The following is a 17,839-nucleotide window of genomic DNA, read 5'->3' as shown; positions in this document are numbered from 1 at the left end:
CCTCTCCATCACTCTGTGGAGGAGCTGGCGAAGGGAGTTCCCCTTGAGAAGCGCTCTGCCCGGCAGGTGTCGTTCTCGGCGGCAGAGATCCTTAGCCACGAGAAGGTCGCTAAGTGTGCCATGCAGGCCACTTCGTGGCTGGACTTTTGGCTAGGATCTCTGGGCATCCTATTGCGATCGGAGGACTTGTCCAAGGAGACCAATAGGAAGGCCCTGGAGACCTTCTTGCTCTCGGGCACCCGCTCCATCGAGTTTTTGGCGCACCAGGTTACCACCCTGTGGGCCAACTCGGTGGTGAAGCGTCGCGATGCTGTGTCCGAGAGATTCCATCCGAAGGTCCCCGCCGTGGATGTGTGTAGGCTCCGACATGCTTCCCTTCTAGGGGAGAACCTGTTTGAGCCTCAAGACATGGAGCGAATGGCTGAGAGGTCTAGGAAATCCAGCACGGACTCCCTCCTCCATAGGGCCCTTACAACTCGGCCCTATAAGCCTCCAGCCCCACCACAACAGCAGCAACAGCCTTGTAAGGCTCCCAAGCAGGCACCGGCAGTTAAGAAGGTGGTGTCTAAGCCCCAGCACTTTCCAGCCAAGGTCAAGAGGGACGGTAAGTCCTCCAGGGGAGGCAAGACTCCTAGGGGTGGCAGTCCCCCTACGTGTCCACCTGTGGGGGGATGCCTTCAGCGTTGCGTCCGCAGGTGGCAGAAACACGGGGCCGATGCTTGGACGGTCTCAGTGATCGGCCAAGGCTATCGCGTCCCGTTCACAACTTCTCAACCTCCCCTGACAGCGAATCCAGTGTCATTGAGCTCCTATGCCACGTGATCGGCATAGGGGCTGGCCCTTCAGGCCGAAGTCGAGACCATGCTCGAGAATGGTGTTCTCCAGGAGGTCGTGGACGGCTCCCCAGGCTTCTTCAGTCGACTCTTGTAGAGAAGGCTACTGGAGGCTGGAGACCCGTCATCGATCTCTCAGCTCTGAACAGGTTTGTCAAGCAAACCCGGTTCAGCATGGAGACAGCATACACGGTCAGACTTGCGGTGAGACCACAAGACTTCATGTGCACACTGGATCTAAAGGACGCGTACTTCCAGATCCCAATCCATCCGTCTTCCAGGAAGTACCTGAGATTTTGCCTAGACAACAAGATCTACCAGTTCAAGGTGCTGTGTTTCGGTCTCTCCACAGCTCCTCAGGTGTTCACCAGAGTGTTCACCCTGATTTCATCTTGGGCGCACAGGAACGGCATTCGTCTCCTTCGTTATCTGGACGATTGGCTGATCCTAGCAGACTCGGAGTCGACCCTTCTTCGGCACCGAGACAGGCTTCTGGATCTTTGCCAGGATCTGGGGATCGTGGTAAACCTCGAGAAGTCCTCTCTGCAGCCGTCCCAACGACTGGTTTATCTAGGCATGCTAATAGACACCAATCTCCACAAAGCCTTTCCATCAGACGACCGGATAGCAAGACTGAGGAGGGTGGCGGAACCCTTCCTCAGGCGAGAAGAACTCCCCGCCCAATCGTGGTTGCGTCTCTTAGGTCACCTATCCTCCCTGGCCCGTCTGGTTCCAAAGAGCCGCCTCAGGATGAGATCCCTTCAATGGCGGCTCAAGTCCCAGTGGAATCAAGGATCCGATTCCCCGGACATCCTGATCCCAATGGGGTCTCTAGAACAGACGGACTTGCGGTGGTGGCTGGTCGACGAGAACCTGCGGAAGGGAGTGAGTCTTCTCGTCCTCCCCCCGGAATTGACTCTGTTTTCGGACTCGTCAAAAGAAGGGTGGGGGGTATACGTTCTGAACCAGAGGGCCTCAGGCCTTTGGTCAGAATTAGAAAAGTGCCTACACATCATCCTGCTAGAATTGAAGGCCGTCTTTCTGGCTCTTCAGCAGTTCCAACGGTCCCTGGCGGGTCACTCCGTGGTGGTGATGAGCAACAACACCATGGTAGTGGCTTATATCAACAAGCAGGGAGGCACTTTTTCGCAACAGCTATCCCATCTTGCAGTAGAGACTCTGAGGTGGACCGAAACCCACTCGATAACACTATCAGCTCGCTTCATTCCTGGCAAGAGGAATGTGCTCGCCGACAGTCTGAGCAGGGCCTCGCAGATAGTGAGTACCGAGTGGTCTTTGGATCCTCAGATAGCCAACAAAGTCCTGACTTTGTGGGGTTCCCCGACTGTGGACTTGTTCGCGATGGCCTTGAACTTCAAGCTGCCCCTGTACTGCTCCCCAGTCCCGGACCCCAAGGCACTCTGGCAAGAAGCTTTCCAGCAACGGTGGGACAACATCGATGTGTACGCCTTTCCACCGTTCTGTCTGATGAGAAGGGTGCTCAACAGGACCAGACTATCGGTCAACTGTTCGATGACTCTGGTAGCTCCACTATGGCATCACGCGGAATGGTTTCCGGACCTTCTGCAGCTCCTGACGGAACTCCCGAGGGAGCTTCCTCCACGACACGAGCTTCTCAGACAACCCCACTCCGGCGTCCCTCACAGGGCCGTAGCCTCGCTTCGGCTTCACGCCTGGAGACTATCCAGCGTCTCCTCGCGGAGAGAGGCTTTTCGCAACAGGTTGCGGAGAGAATGTCTCGGCACCTGCGAAGGTCCTCTGAGGGAGTCTACCAAGCTAAGTGGAGAGTCTTTTGTGGTTGGTGTCGTGGAAGGGGTATCTCTCCACTCGATGCCACTATTCCAGCAATAGCGGACTTCCTCGTGTATCTGCGGGAAGAAATGCGCCTTTCTGTCTCGGCAGTGAAAGGCTATCGCTCAGCCTTAAGCTTGGCCTTCAGATTGAAGGGCGTGGATATTTCTTCATCGCTAGAACTCTCTTTACTCATACGTAGCTATGAGCTTACCTGCCCCCAGTCGGAAGTGAGACCCCCTCCTTGGAACGTGGTTCGAGTCCTCAGTTCTCTTAAGAGACCTCCCTTCGAGCCATTACGCCAGGCCTCCGATCGCCACCTGTCTTGGAAGACGGCTTTCCTACTTGCCTTGGCTTCGGCCAAGCGGGTTAGTGAACTTCATGGTCTCTCGTACGACATCGCCCATTCAAGGGGATGGGGGGAGGTAACGTTCAGGTTCGTCACTGAGTTTGTTGCCAAGACTCAGAATCCTGGAGTGCTGGATCCGCGGTTCGACTCTTTCAGGATCGCGAGTCTCCGTTCTGTAACAAGCAACCCAGACCAGCTGCTACTATGTCTAGTGAGGTGTCTGAGGCACTACTTGAAGAGAACGGCTGCAGTCCGTCCTCAAGTGCGAGCTTTGTTTGTGAGCACAGGCAGGACTAAGAGGAGGGTCACCAGGAACACCATCTCAGCTTGGATTCGAAGGGTTATCCACCATGCCCTGAATCCTGACCCTCCTCCGTCACGTCCCCTCTGGCCCACGATGTCAGGGGTATTGCTACATCCCTGGCCTTCAAGAGAAACTTCTCTGTGACGCAGGTACTTCAAGCTGGGGTCTGGAAGCGTCAGACGACCTTCACAGCCCACTACCTGCAAGACGTGACCCACAGGAGCCTCGATACGTTTTCTATCGGCCCTGTGGTGGCTGCACAACAGCTGGTCTAACCTCAGGCTCCTTTTTGGACAAGTAGCAGTAGGTTGAGGGCGTTGTTACCCGGTCTTAGTCTGCATGAATGAAAGAGTATGTCTGACCCTTACTTCTTTCTTCATTCTCCCCTCTCTTGGGGAAGCAGCATCCTGGTCCTCGCATAGCTGACCTCGACCTCTGCAGGTAACCCATGCTTCTTTGTGCTCCTAGTATTAGGCTTAATACTGTTGCGTCTCCCATACCCTGACGAGGTGGTATTGGGAACGTCCTATCCTAGAATTCCTATCTGAAGGTCTCAAGGTCAACTTCATAGGACGAGTCACACTCTCCTCCACACACTGCTTATGTAGGCCACTCGTTCCTAGCGATGCTAGGAACTTGTGAGGTACAGGGGCTCCCTCTCTCTAGTGCTGCTCACTGAGGGATCGAGCCCCCGGGCAAGCCGAAGTCAGTAAGGCTGGGGACTTTCCACCCTTCCTAAGGGGTAAGTCACCCAATGTAAATAGCGTGGTTTGTATTTCGGTTACGGAACAAATGACAAATTCGAAGATAATTTGTATATTTCTTAACCATACAAACCTTAGCTATTTACACATATGTGCCCGCCATCCCTGACCCCCAAGTCAAGTCCTTCCTCTAAGTGAAGTGAAGCAAGTCACCGGTGTGTGAAGGGGGGAGGGTTAGCAAGCTACCCTTCCCCACCCCCCGCTAACTAGCGCGGGGGTAATTAACCCTCGTTAAAACTATTGGCTCGTCATTTCAGCTGCGCTAAAAGGTAAACCCAATGTAAATAGCTAAGGTTTGTATGGTTAGGAAAAATACAAATTATCTTCGAATTTGTCATTTTATGCTTCATACTCCAGCATCTAATACTTAAGCCAATGAGAGATTTTTCTTTGTCTAGTGTAGCACCAACTCCTCTGATCTTATTAGTGCACTTTAACTTGATCTGATGCTCCAGGGGATCTAGGGCATAATGCTCTATTAATAGTCACCCGCAGCCAAAGGGAGATTGTGTTTTTGGTGACACTTTTTTCATCCTACTTGTGCTTATGAACAGGTTCTGTAACCTGGGTCTAGTAGTCTAGGTTTCCTTAAGGTTGCACCTTAATGCCCTTACAGGACACTTCCCCTAAGTGAAGTAACTGTAACAGATGAAAATCTGGAATCAAAGGTTGACAGATTTGGAGTTTTAACTGTAAAAAATAGGAACAAATGATAAAAAGCCCTGCCTCCAGTGCTCAGAATGAGAGAACAAATACAGTACGAGAATCTGTGAAGTTCGCCTACACGCTTAGTTGAACCTAAAGCAAGTAGAAAAACCATTTTCAAGGTAAGGTCCCCATCTAAGGCTTGACTCTACGGTTCGTAAGGCACTCTCTTTAAGGGGACCGTCCGCCATGGGGTATTGACATAACAACTTTCAGAAATCGAAAATCGTTTTATTGCTTCTATGTATGCGTAACCATGTCGTACATACTCCCCAGAAGTTTCAGCCAATTATTTTTACAAATAACGAAGATATAGAGGTTTTTAAATCATGACGTCATCCTTACTGTGTCGTCTGCATGACTGAGTTTGACAAAATCGTCTTTGTGTGTTAATTTTGCATATCTATAGCGATTTTTCACTTATATTTCGAGCTATCGTACGTCTGGCAGAAATGGAAGGCATTGGTAGAGTGTAGATGAACGAAATCTACTCCTACAATAACAGAAGCCAAAGTTTCCAAAGATGTATAGAAGTTATAATGTATGCGTTTGTTTACTTGAAGTTCGCATGTACATTGTGTTTCCACAACGCCCTCGGGAACATTATAGCAAGGCCAATGTTACCTAAGGTTATAGAAAGAACAAATAGTCAATCATTTTTCCAAACAATGAAGATATAGTGGTCTTTAAATGATGACGTCATCCTTATGGCATCGTCTGTATGACTGAGTTTGACAGATGCGCAGTTCTCTCTCTCTCTCTCTCTCTCTCTCTCTCTCTCTCTCTCTCTCTCTCTCGAATTATTTACCACTGCCATTTATACAAATACTCTTATCTCTCTCTCTCTCTCTCTCTCTCTCTCTCTCTCTCTCTCTCTCTCTCTCTCTCTCTCTCTATAATTATTTAAAACTCCCATTTATACAAATACTATAATAACAATGTTCAACTCTCTCTCTCTCTCTCTCTCTCTCTCTCTCTCTCTCTCTCTCTCTCTCTCTGTTTGTTTTGTATCTGTGTGCCGGTGAGTGATTACACTTTTGTGACCCTATAAATATCCTGATTTAACGCGGTTAACAAAAGGCTATCGAGTGCAATATAGCTACAAGTTTTCGTGAATAGTCAGTGATTAGTTTGAGGTCAGAGAAGTGGGATAAAACGTCGGCATAGAATAGTTATCTTGTGAATTACTAAAAATCTAATCAAGATGGCTATGTACAACACGGGCAAGGCTTGGAGAGACATCGCTGGACTCAGCAAAAATAAATTCCATGAGTTGGCGAAACAGGAGCTCGACCGTCTGATAACAGAGGTCACTAGTAACGTCAACCAATGTGACGGAAAAATATTCGCAGACATATTGAAACAATATGATCCAATAAACTGGAGCAAATCTGCGGAAAACATCAGCAAAATAATAGAAGAAATTCCAAAGAGGATCCAAGTGATAAAGAGACTTATAAAGAAAGTCTACATCAATCAACACATTCCATCAAAGAACAATAAGAAGTCCAATATGGTGAATATGCTGATTGATGCAATGGGAAAAAGAATGCCAAAATGGTGTAATACATGTAAGATATGGTATTCCATTAATAATCCTCAACAATTGATTAGAAAATGTGATGCCTGTCATGTCCCAACACACCCCACATGTGCTGAAATACAGCAAAAAATAAAAAATAAAGACACAAAGGTATTCTGCTCAACATGCTTAGTCTGGATAGAAAATATAATTAAGTCGAGACTAAATCTGCAAATAGTTGAAGATAAAGAAGAGGAAGAAGAAGAAACAGAAGAAGAAGAAGAAGAAAAAGAAGAAGAGAACAATGAACAGGATATGTGTAAGGATGCAGAAGAAATCATTGATATAACCTATGATGCCATCCAACAACATACTTATGAAGAAATAAATTACCAGATGGAAACAAATAATAGACCCAAGAGACTCTACCCGGACCTACATAATTTTAGGGAAGAGCAAGAACAAGAAAAAATAGAAAAGAAGGATATAGTCTGCAATATGCTGAAAAGAGGGAATTGCAGATTTGGCGAAAGATGCTACTACAAGCATCCAAAGATATGCCATAATTATGAAATATATGGTAAATGTGCGTATTTAGACGGATATGGAGACGAATGCAGAGATCTCCATCCAAAAATATGCAAAAACCTAAAAGAAGGAAAAGGATGCATTTACAACAAAAAATGTCGATATATGCATCCTGCAACCATGAATGAAAGTAAGAAAACTCGGCAAACTGAAAAGAAAAATGAAAGCAAAAAAGAAACAAAAAAGCAGGCCGTGTATATACCGCGCTTTGAACCAAGAGCCCCAAGATATGAGGCCTTACAACCCAAACCTGCACATTTAGAGCCCAACTACAAAGAATGCATCTATAATACCAGGGGCTGGTGCAGATATGGGGACAGTTGCAGGTATACACACACAAATAAATATGAAGGCGAAAGAGCAAATATAATAGAAAAGTTGGATTTTTTAATGGCAGAATTCCGGGAAATGAAGAAAAGAACATCATATCAGAACAGGAAGGAAGCATGGGAGAATCCATATTATTACCAATATTAAATAATGGGGATGAAACACAAACCATAATAGTAATGAATGCACAGGGTTTAGTCACAAGTAACTCTAAAAGGAAAATAGAGTTCTTAGAAGAACTAACCCAAATTGAAAAAATAGATATATTAAACATAAGTGAAACATGGTATTCCCAAGAGACTGGCAGTGATGACCAGATAAAGGGTTTCCAAACTTATAGATCAGACAGAAAAAATAGGAATCAAGGGGGAACCGCAATATATGGAAGAGACATAAATCAAGGAAAAGTATGTGAAAAATACAGCAACACAGAATGTGAATTGATTGCGGTAGAATTTGAATTTGAAAAAACTAATGAATATTGTAGTTTACAGACCCCCAAACACTAAGGAGTTTGACATAATAATAGAAAAAATAGATGATATATGTAGAAACCATAAAGACTGGAATATACTCCTATCCGGAGATTTTAACTTTCCTTTCGTGGATTGGAAAGAACGGATAGAAGAAAGTGGTTGTATGTATACATATAAAAAAGATAGTAATAGTAGCGCAGAAGATAAGAGACAATTTGAAAAGCTTCAAGATATGCTATTAGAACATAATATGCAACAAATAAACCACATTCCAACAAGAAAGGAAAATGTCCTAGATCTAGTATTTGTGAATGAGGTGAACTATGTTAAAAAAATAATAGTGTATAACACGGGAATTTCAGACCACAATGTCATAGAATTGATAGTCCATTCCAAAGCAAGTGATCACAGAATTAATAAAAGCACAAAACCTTGGGAAGGATATGGAAAATATAATTTTTACAGTAAGAATATAAAATGGTCAGAAATAAATGAACTGAATAAAGAATGGAAAAATGTATTTGTAAGTGATAATATACAGGTAAATACGGACATACTGTACAATATACTGGAGAAAATTGTTGAAAAATATGTACCGAAAAAAAACAATAAACAAAAGACGTGCATACCAAGAGACAGAAGGATCTTATTTCAGAAAATTAGAAAGTGGAAGAAAAATCTTGCAAAAGAAAAAAATGTGTGGAAAATGAGGGAAATAAAATGTAAGATAGAAAATGCAGAACAAAAGATTATACAGTCGAAAGAAAATGAAAAAAGGGACTTAGAAGAAAGGACACTTCAAAATATAAAAAGAAACCCCAAAGTACTTTACTCCTATGCAAAAAAGATGAATAAAGGGAGATTAGAAATAGGCCCTCTAAGAATTGAAGGACGGCTAACGAATGAAAAAAAGGAAATATGCAATATATTAGCAGAAAAATATAAGAGTGAGTTCACACCAAGAATTGCGAATGAGAATAATGAAACAGAAATGAGAGAAGAAAATGTTGAATATCTAACGGATATAGATATTAATGAAGCAGATATTGTCACGGCTATAAACGAAATTAAAAATGGATCGGCAGCCGGACCAGATGGAGTTCCAGCGATTTTGTTAAAAAAAACTGCAAACACTATCGCGAAGCCGCTTGCAATACTGCTAAGACAAAGTGTAGATATGAGCGAGATATATGTTAAACATAAATTAGCTTATATAACCCCTATCTTCAAAAGTGGATCGAGACTAGAGGCAAGCAATTATAGACCTGTTAGTCTAACATCACATATTATGAAAGTGTATAAGAGGGTAATAAAAAAGAAAATAATGAACCATTTGGTTAAAAATAATTTGTTTAATATGGGTCAACACGGTTTCGTGCCTGGAAAAAGTACACAGACCCAACTGATAGCACACTATGAAAACATATACAAAAATATGATAAATGAAAAAGACACAGATGTGATCTATCTAGATTTTGCAAAAGCCTTTGACAAGGTAGCCCATAACATATTGGAGAAAAAAATGAGAAAGCATAATATTGTGGGAAAGATTGGAAAATGGGTAAAAGAATTCCTGCAAAACAGAAAACAGATAGTGGTTGCAAATGACGAGAAATCAGATGAAGCCCAGGTAATATCTGGTGTGCCACAAGGTACGGTATTAGCTGCACTGCTGTTTGTTATTATGATCTCAGACATAGACTGTGATGTTGAAAACTCCGTAGTGAGAAGTTTCGCCGATGACACAAGAATAAGTAGAGAAATTACTTGTGATGAAGATAGGAACTCACTACAAAGAGATCTAAACAAAATATATGAATGGGCGGAGATAAATAGGATGGTATTTAATTATGGAAACAGAGAAGGAATGGTATATGCATACAAGGGACCTAATAATGAGACAATCACAAACAAGGAAGCAATTAAAGACCTTGGTGTAATGTTAAATAGGAATATGTTATGCAACGACCAAATAGCAACACTGTTGGCTAAATGTAAAGCAAAAATGGGAATGTTATTCAGACACTTTAAAACAAGGAAAGCTGAACACATGATTATGCTTTACAAAACTTATGTACGTAGTACACTCGAGTACTGCAATGTGATATGGTACCCACACTACCAAAAGGATATTGCGCAAATAGAGAGTGTACAAAGGTCCTATACTGCTAGAATAGAAGAAGTTAAGGACCTTGACTACTGGGAAAGACTGAAATTTTTAAAACTATACAGTCTAGAAAGGAGAAGAGAACGCTACATGATAATACAAGCATGGAAGCAAATAGAAGGAATTACTGAAAACATCATGGAGCTAAAAATATCAGAAAGAGCAAGCCGAGGTAGATTAATAGTGCCAAAAAATATACCAGGTAAACTAAGAAAGGCGCACAGGACATTAATCCACTACGCACCAGCATCGATAATGCAGCGACTATTTAATGTGCTGCCAGCTCATCTAAGAAACATATCAGGAGTGAGCGTAGATGTGTTTAAGAATATGCTCGATAAATAGCTAAGATGCATCCCAGACCATCCAAGACTGGAAGATGCAAAATACACCGGAAGATGCATTAGCAACTCTCTGGTGGATATACGAGGTGCCTCACACTGAGGGACCTGGGGGAACCCAAACAAAAAATAAGGCAATAAGGTAAGGCTCTCTCTCTCTCTCTCTCTCAATTTGAACTGCCATCTATATCAGCCAAATGCTTTCATGATCTCTCTCTCTCTCTCTCTCTCTCTCTCTCTCTCTCTCTCTCTCTCTCTCTCTCTCTCTCTCTCTCTCTCTCTCTCTCATGTTTCGAAATCTCGTACTTCTGGCAGAAATGAAAGGCATTGGTAGAGGGTAGGTGAACGAAAACTACCAGCTACGAAAACATCAGCAAAGTTTCCAAAGACATATAGAAATTATAATGCATGTGTTTATTTACTTGAAGTTCGTATGTTGATTGTGCTTTCACAACGTCCTCTGGAATTTTATAGCAATGCCAATGTTACATAAGGTGATAGAAAGAACAAAAAGTAAGTGGAGAACAAGAAAAAAGAACCAAGAAAGAGGGAAACATGGATAAGAGTACAAAGCTGAAACCTGCTAACTAAAACACTGGCAACAATTAGAGATCGCTGGCAACTCATAACATAGGAATAGTAAACTGAGGGTTCAAATACCTCGTTTAGGGTGCATTTATGTAGGAATAAACAATAAAAGTTATCATAATAATATTATCTTGATTTCTTTTAGAAAAGAAGCGAAAGTTTGTTGCAAATCTTTGGGAGCTCATAACTCAAAAACATACTTATTCCCGCTTAGGTACATTTTTCTCACTTATTTGTTGTTCGATATTAGAGAAAAAGATATCGTTGAAAAGAAGAATAAAAATCCCACAATTCTGTCAGACAAAATTTTGATTTTCTTTTTACATTTTTTTTCACGATTATTTTCCGTCTAGACGAGGGAAAAAAAATAAAAATTAATTGAAAAAAGAAACAGAAAGGAAAATCGAAATTCTGTCTGACAGAATTGTTCGGTTGTTAGAGTAGTTTTTGTGGTATAAGTTTCAATACAATTGGTATGATAGTAGTGGGGAAAAATGTACCTAAATATTTTTTTTTAAATCATGATTTTTGCTAATAAATCCAAAAGTTTTTGATCAAATGACTTGAAATTTTTATATGATGAAGGTATTATATATGTCTAAAACATAAATAGAAATTGTGTTATTTGGATCATTAGAAAAAAAAATGGCGGACATGGCGGACGGTCCCCTTAAAGACCGCAAAATCTTGGTCACATTTCAAGCAGGAGGTCAAAATTTCACAAGGAAGACAGATCCGCTCCATACTCGTGATAAGTACAGATAATTTCCATGAAGGGGAAATATCCACTTCTCTCAGTCTCAGTACCTGGCTCAAGGTCAAACAATACCCTTTTACTGCTGAGACTAAGAAAGGTTTTCCTGTTGTTTGGTTGGTAAAAGTGCAAATACTCTACAATTTTTTTTAGGGTGGATTCTGGAAAATAGAACAATGAGTAGACACTTTATATAATTTTCCTGCCATTGTTATTGGTAATTTAGTTTTATAATAATTAAGTTTACTGCCTAAGTAACAAGTATAAAATAGAAAAACTATTATATATTAATCTGTTTTGTCAAGTACTGTACAGCTATCTGTTTCACAATTATAAAAATAACTTACAAAAATATGTTTGAATATCATTCTCTTACAGGAAGTTTGTGTTCACCATTGTGTCGTAAGTGACGTTGTACTTGAAAGTGAGGCCCTTGGACAGCTTCCAGAGGATTTGCGTCATCACCTAACTCTTGCCTTAGGGAAGCACAGGTACTTTTCTCCTGCTCAATGAATTACCTTTGATTTTATTCATGATGTGCCTATTAATGTGTTTATGTTGCATATTTCAACTATCTCATATTAGTTACTACAGACAACAATACTAGTTAAGAACACAAGTTGCAGTTTGTTGTAGTGTACAGTATATGCAGTATAAAGACTGTATGGAAATTTACTGCGATATAATGTCAAGACTGAGAATGAATCTTTAAAGTATCCATGACCAAAATATAGAAGTTTCAAGTACATAAACCTTATTCCATAAGTAAATTAACATCCTTCTTACAGAAAATTATGCCCAGGAGCTATTGGAGAAGAAGTGCTTGTGGGAGGGGAGGGCACTGGGGGAGAGGATAGTCCCTTGTCTGTTTCCTCTACTGATCCACTAATTGATGACCAAATTAGCTTGATTCCTGGATTTCAGGTAATGTTATATTTTCAGTTTTATTTATTTATTTCATAAAACAAAAGTTGTAAGTATGGATACTTTTGATGTGAATTATAATTATTTCTATGAATCTTCCCTGATATTCATATTGCTTGTTCTCTAAAATTCTGGTTTGATTGACACTTGCCCGTAAAAGGTTTAAAATTTTATATTGTTCCGTAACTGAAATACAAACTACGCTATTTAATATAGGTAATTACTTTCGGCGTAGCTGAAATGACGAGCCATTAGAATTTTAACAAGCGTTTACTACCCCACCGCTAGTTAGCGTGGGGTAGGGAGGGTAGCTTGCTACCCCCCCCCTCACACACACCTGTGCTTGAGCTCACTTTGCTCTTGGCTCGGGTGGTAGTCGGACGTGTCCACTGTCACCCTCGCCTTCTTTGACAGCCATTGCTAATCTTTTTGCTTTTCCTTTGACAGTGTGTGTGTGAAGTTGGCCTCTGCGATGCGTAAGTGTCCTGGATTACCTGACCGCCCTTGTGGCATGTATATGTCGGCCGTCGAAACGGACCCCCACACCTTGTGTCTTTACTGTAGGGGCCAGCGGTGTGATAGGAATATTGTGTGTGGTGAGTGTAGGGAGTGGTCTACCTCCCAATGGGAGAGGTTTTCTCGGCGCTGGAAGAAGAAGTCCAGACGGGATATTTCCCCTTCGAAGGTTTCTTTGAAAGGAGAAAATCCCAAGGGCTCTTCTTCCGTGGCCCAAACCTCCTCCGAAGCTGCCACTCGATCGGTTTCTTCCGAGAAACTGTCAAGTGGTAGCGTAGGCCGTAGTTCTGTTGACCGATCTCGGGGTTGGGGAGAGGGAGTTGCCTCCCATAGCGAGGCAGCTCCTCCTCCTCCCCAAGGGGAGGATTTTAATGTACCTGTATCTAATAATGATTTGTTGCAGCTTTGGGCTTCCTTGGGTCCTGAGGGTTCGCCCTCCAAGGAAGTCTTGTTTGACATGATTAGGTTGGGGGCAGCTGTCAAACAATCGCCGACTTTAGCAGAGGTTGATCCTCTGTCTATCGTCGACGTTGTTGTGGCAGAGGCTTCCGATGAGTTGTATCAAACCTATGCTCTTGATGTTCCCGATGTAGCTGAAGGCTTAGTTCCCCCCTCCGAACATCCTTCGAGGGAGGAACTAAGTCCAACGGTCTCTCCTGCCGGTGATTCTCCCCCTCGGGGGAGTTCACTCACAGAGACTCCTCTTTGGAGGACTGCTGATGGTCAGCCCGTGGACCCCACGGCCCGCAGAGGGCGTATAAGGCGTAAAGCCCGCCTTCCTCTTTGCCATAGAGGCCTTCCTTCATCTCACAAGGGTGTTAGGAGGCTCCTCTTCGGTTCATCATCTCCGCAGTCCGCCGCAGAGGAACCTCGCCGTTGTTCTCCGACTCTACCAGCTACATCCCTGGACCTCTCCGCAGATCGTTCGCGATCTCCTTCGGTGGAAGGTCGTCCTTACAAAGGGCACACTGACCTTCCACCCGCCAGACCTGCTAACCTGCCGTCGCCGTTCCTGGCTGCTGACGCGCTGTGGGTGCCAACTCATCCCGTTGTAAAACGGGCAACGGTCGCTTCGGGGCATCAAGGGCTTTCGCACAAATTTGTGCATAAGTCCCTTACGTGCCAGGTATCCCCTGCGCACCAACGATCACCTGCGCGCAAGTGCTCGCTCGCAGATGTTCCTGTTATAGCGCGCCAGTGCTCACCTGCGTGGCAGCGCTCTCCTGATCGCCAGTGCACCCTTATCCTGCTGCGCGCCATGCATGCCCCCGTTCTCCTGCGCACCAACGCTCGCCTACGCGCCAGAGCTCTCCTGCGCGCCAGCGCTCGCCTGCGTGCCAACGATCTCGTGCGCGCCCATGATCTTCTGATCTGGGCGCAATGGGGAAGGTAACCTCTTCCCCTGCTCACCAATGCGCCATCGGACCCCGCCTGCGCGCCATCCTTCACCAGCGCACCATCGCGCGCAGTCTCCGACACGCTCCCACGAGGTTGCACACGCGCGCCCCGCGCGCCCACAACCACAGCCAGATGTGCGCTCTCATGCGCGCCCGCGCGCAAGGGGTATATCTCCTGCGCGCGCGCCCAACGTTATCGCCCTCACGGGCTCTTTGGCCAGACCCTGCGCGCCCGCGCGCGCGAACAATCACCTTCGCGCGCGGGAGCGCTCATTCAGCCTTCTGCGCGCCCTCTGCCATCTCCAGCCCGCGCCCCTGCGTACCACTACTCGCCCATGCGCCCACACGCGCCCCTGCGTGCCATCACTCGCCCGTGCGCCCACGCGCGCGCGACCCAGGGCAAATCCCATCGCGTGACCGCCAATGCGTTCCCCCTCTGCAAGCGCAGAACAGCGCGCTCGCCGGTGGGAGGGAGGATTCCGGATAGGTCCAGGGACTTTTCTCCTTTTTCTTTTCAGGCAAACCCTCCTTTGATAAGTACTTCTAGGGATTGAACGATCCCCTTCCCTCCAGAGGGAGTTTCTGACAGAGCATCTGTCAGTCAGCAGCCTTGGTTTGGGTCCCTGGTCAGAGTGGTCATGCAGGCTTTTAAGCCTGTTCTCTCTGAGCTGGGCCACAAATCATTGGCAGCTTCTACTCCCCTGAAGAGGAAGAGAGGAGTATCTGACGTGGTAACTTCTCCAAGGGTGAAGCTGACTCCTCGGAAGTCTTTGAGGAAGGCCTCCTCACCCCCCCCCCCCCAGACTTTCACTCCCTCCCCTTCGGACGAAGATTTCCCATCCTCAGGGGAGTCACGCGAGGTGAGGCGTTCCCCCATCGCACCAATGAGGGAAACCCCACCTCGCGCTGGGAAGTCTAATCGGGTAGGGGTGGAGAAGAGCCTGCCACCATCACTGTTGGAGTCTTGCATCCCTCCCAGGAGGGAGTCGAAGGTCTCTTAAGACTTTGCCAAAGTCATCCTCAAGGATTAGACTGGAGCCAGCCAAGCCCTCAGAGAATGTCCACGAGTCCCCCCAAGAAGAGCCTTTGGGGACAGGAGACTTCGCTGCTAGGCCTTCAGGAGGAGAGCTGCAGGAATCAGAGCATGCGTTCTGGCAGGTTCTGACCCTTATGAGGAATCTCAATGGGTTTGCGGATCCAGAGATTCCCCCTCGTGAGGGCAAGGACACGGTCTTGGATCGAGTCTTTGGTACTCAAAAACCCTCAAAGGCCAGTGCGGCTTTGCCCTGGTCTCAAGGGGTTAAGAGTGCCAGAGACAAGGTCGAAGGCCAGCTCTCCGAGCTTGCCTCCTCCAGCCGATCCAGCGCCGGCAACAAACTCATCCTGCCTCCTTGTGTCCATCAGAGGAGGTACTCTGACATCATGGAGGAGACTAGTTTAGCTCTTCCCCTACACCACTCTTTGGAAGAGCTTACCAGGGGAGTCCCTCTAGAGAGACTCTCCAACCAGCAAGGGAGATCCTTAGCCAGGAGAAGGTGGCGAAGTGTGCCATGCAGGCAACTTCGTGGCTGGACATCTGGCTAGGGTCTCTGGGCATCCTGTTACGGTCAGAGGACTTGTCCAAAGAGAGTACCAGGAAGGCCATGGAGACCTTTTTACTCAGGCACTCGTACAATCGAGTTTCTAGCCCACCAAGTCTCGAACTTGTGGGCTAATACCATCTTGAAACGTCGAGATGCGGTGTCTGAGAGATTCCACCAAAAGGTCCCCAGTACCGAGATCAGCAGGCTCAGATATTCTTCCATCATGGGGAAGAACTTATTCAAGCCTAAGGATGTGGAGCAGGCAGCTGAGAGGTGGAGGAAGTCCAACCAGGACTCTTTCCTACATAGAGCTTTAACATCGAAGCCCTATAAACCTCCAGCAACACAGCAATCACGTCCTACCAAGACCATGAAACTGGCAGCTACAGCGAAGACAACGGTGTCTAAGCCCTTTCCTGTCAAGGACAAGAAAGGCAAAAAGTCCTCCAGGGGAGGAAAGAATCCTAGAGGGAGCGGCCAAGGCCGCAAACGCTAGGATTGGAAGTCCCCCTGCATGTCCACCAGTGGGGGATGCCTACAAAGTTGCGTAAACAGGTGGCAGCAACTCGGGGCCGATTCCTGGACGATTTCCGTAATCAGTCAAGGATATCGCGTCCTGTTCACAACATCTCTACCTCCCCTGACAGCGAATCCAGTGTCGTTGAGCTCCCTTGCCATGAGATCGGCAAGGGGGCAAGCCCTTCGGGCAGAAGTCGAGACCGTGTTGAAGAAGGGCACTCTCCAAGAGGTCGTCGACGGGTCCCCAGGCTTCTTCAGTCGACTCTTTCTTGTAAAGAAGGTGTCTGGAGGCTGGAGACCAGTCATCAACCTCTCTGCTCTGAACAGGTTTGTCAAGCAGACCCCGTTCAGCATGGAGACCGCAGACACGGTCAGACTTGCAGCGAGACCGCAAGACTTCATGTGTACACTGGACCTGAAGGACGCGTACTTCCAGATCCTAGTCCATCCGTCTTAAAGGAAGTACTTAAGATTCAGCCTAGACAACAAGGTGTACCAGTTCAAGGTGCTGTGTTTCGGTCTCTCCACAGCACCACAGGTTTTCACCAGAGTGTTCACCCTAATATCGTCGTGGGCACACAGGATTGGCATCCGTCTCCTCCGTTATCTGGACGACTGGCTGATCCTAGCAGACTCGGAGTCAGCCCTTCTTTGACACCGAGACAAACTTCTGGGACTTTGCCAAGATCTGGGGATCATGGTAAATCTCGAGAAGTCTTCTCTGCTTCCCACTCAAAGACTGGTATATCTAGGCATGATCATAGACACCAATCTCCACAAAGCCTTCCCATCAGACGACAGGATAGCAAGGCTGAGGAGGATCGCGAGTCCTTTCCTCAGACAAGAAGAGCTTCCAGCCCAATCGTGGTTACGTCTCCTCGGTCACCTCTCATCCGTGGCCCTTCTAGTTCCCAACGGTCGCCTCAGAATGAGATCCCTCCAATGGCGACTCAAGTCCCGGTGGAATCAGGGTCACGATTCCCCGACGTCATGATCCCTATGGGTCCTGCGGAACAGACAGACCTTCACTGGTAGGTGACAAACGAGAACCTACGAAGGGGAGTGGATCTTCTCGTCCTCCCCCCAGATTTGATGCTGTTTTTGGACGCCTCAAAGAAAGGGTGGGGGGCCCACGTTCTGCATCACAGGACCTCAGGCCTGTGGTCAGAATCAGAAAAGTGCCTCCATACAAATCTGCTAGAAATGAAGGCTGTATTCCTGGCCTTTCAACAGTTCCAACAATACCTGGCGGGTCACTCTGTGGTGGTGATGATCGACAACACCACAGTAGTGGCTTACATCAACAAGCAAGGAGGTACCTTTTCAAAGCAGCTATCCCATCTCGCAGTAGAGATACTGAGATGGAC

At 45.9% G+C, this 17,839-nt stretch overlaps 1 protein-coding gene across 3 annotated transcripts in view; it reads left to right on the top strand.

Annotated features, from left to right (window-relative positions):
- Positions 1-17,839, top strand: part of LOC137631063 (uncharacterized) — a 307,769-nt gene that overhangs the window by 114,717 nt on the left and 175,213 nt on the right. For all 3 annotated transcript variants that reach the window (XR_011041845.1, XR_011041844.1, XM_068362666.1), the window contains exons 17-18: positions 11,912-12,024; positions 12,322-12,457. Coding sequence is in view for 1 of the 3 variants with exons in the window: in XM_068362666.1 (XP_068218767.1) it covers positions 11,912-12,024; positions 12,322-12,457 (249 nt within the window). In the remaining 2 variants the exon portion in view is untranslated. The remainder of the gene's footprint in view (positions 1-11,911; positions 12,025-12,321; positions 12,458-17,839) is intronic.

Source organism: Palaemon carinicauda, chromosome 39 (genome assembly GCF_036898095.1).
Source record: "Palaemon carinicauda isolate YSFRI2023 chromosome 39, ASM3689809v2, whole genome shotgun sequence".
In the NCBI taxonomy this organism is placed as follows: domain Eukaryota; kingdom Metazoa; phylum Arthropoda; class Malacostraca; order Decapoda; family Palaemonidae; genus Palaemon; species Palaemon carinicauda.
This window is presented reverse-complemented; position numbering and strand designations above follow the sequence as displayed.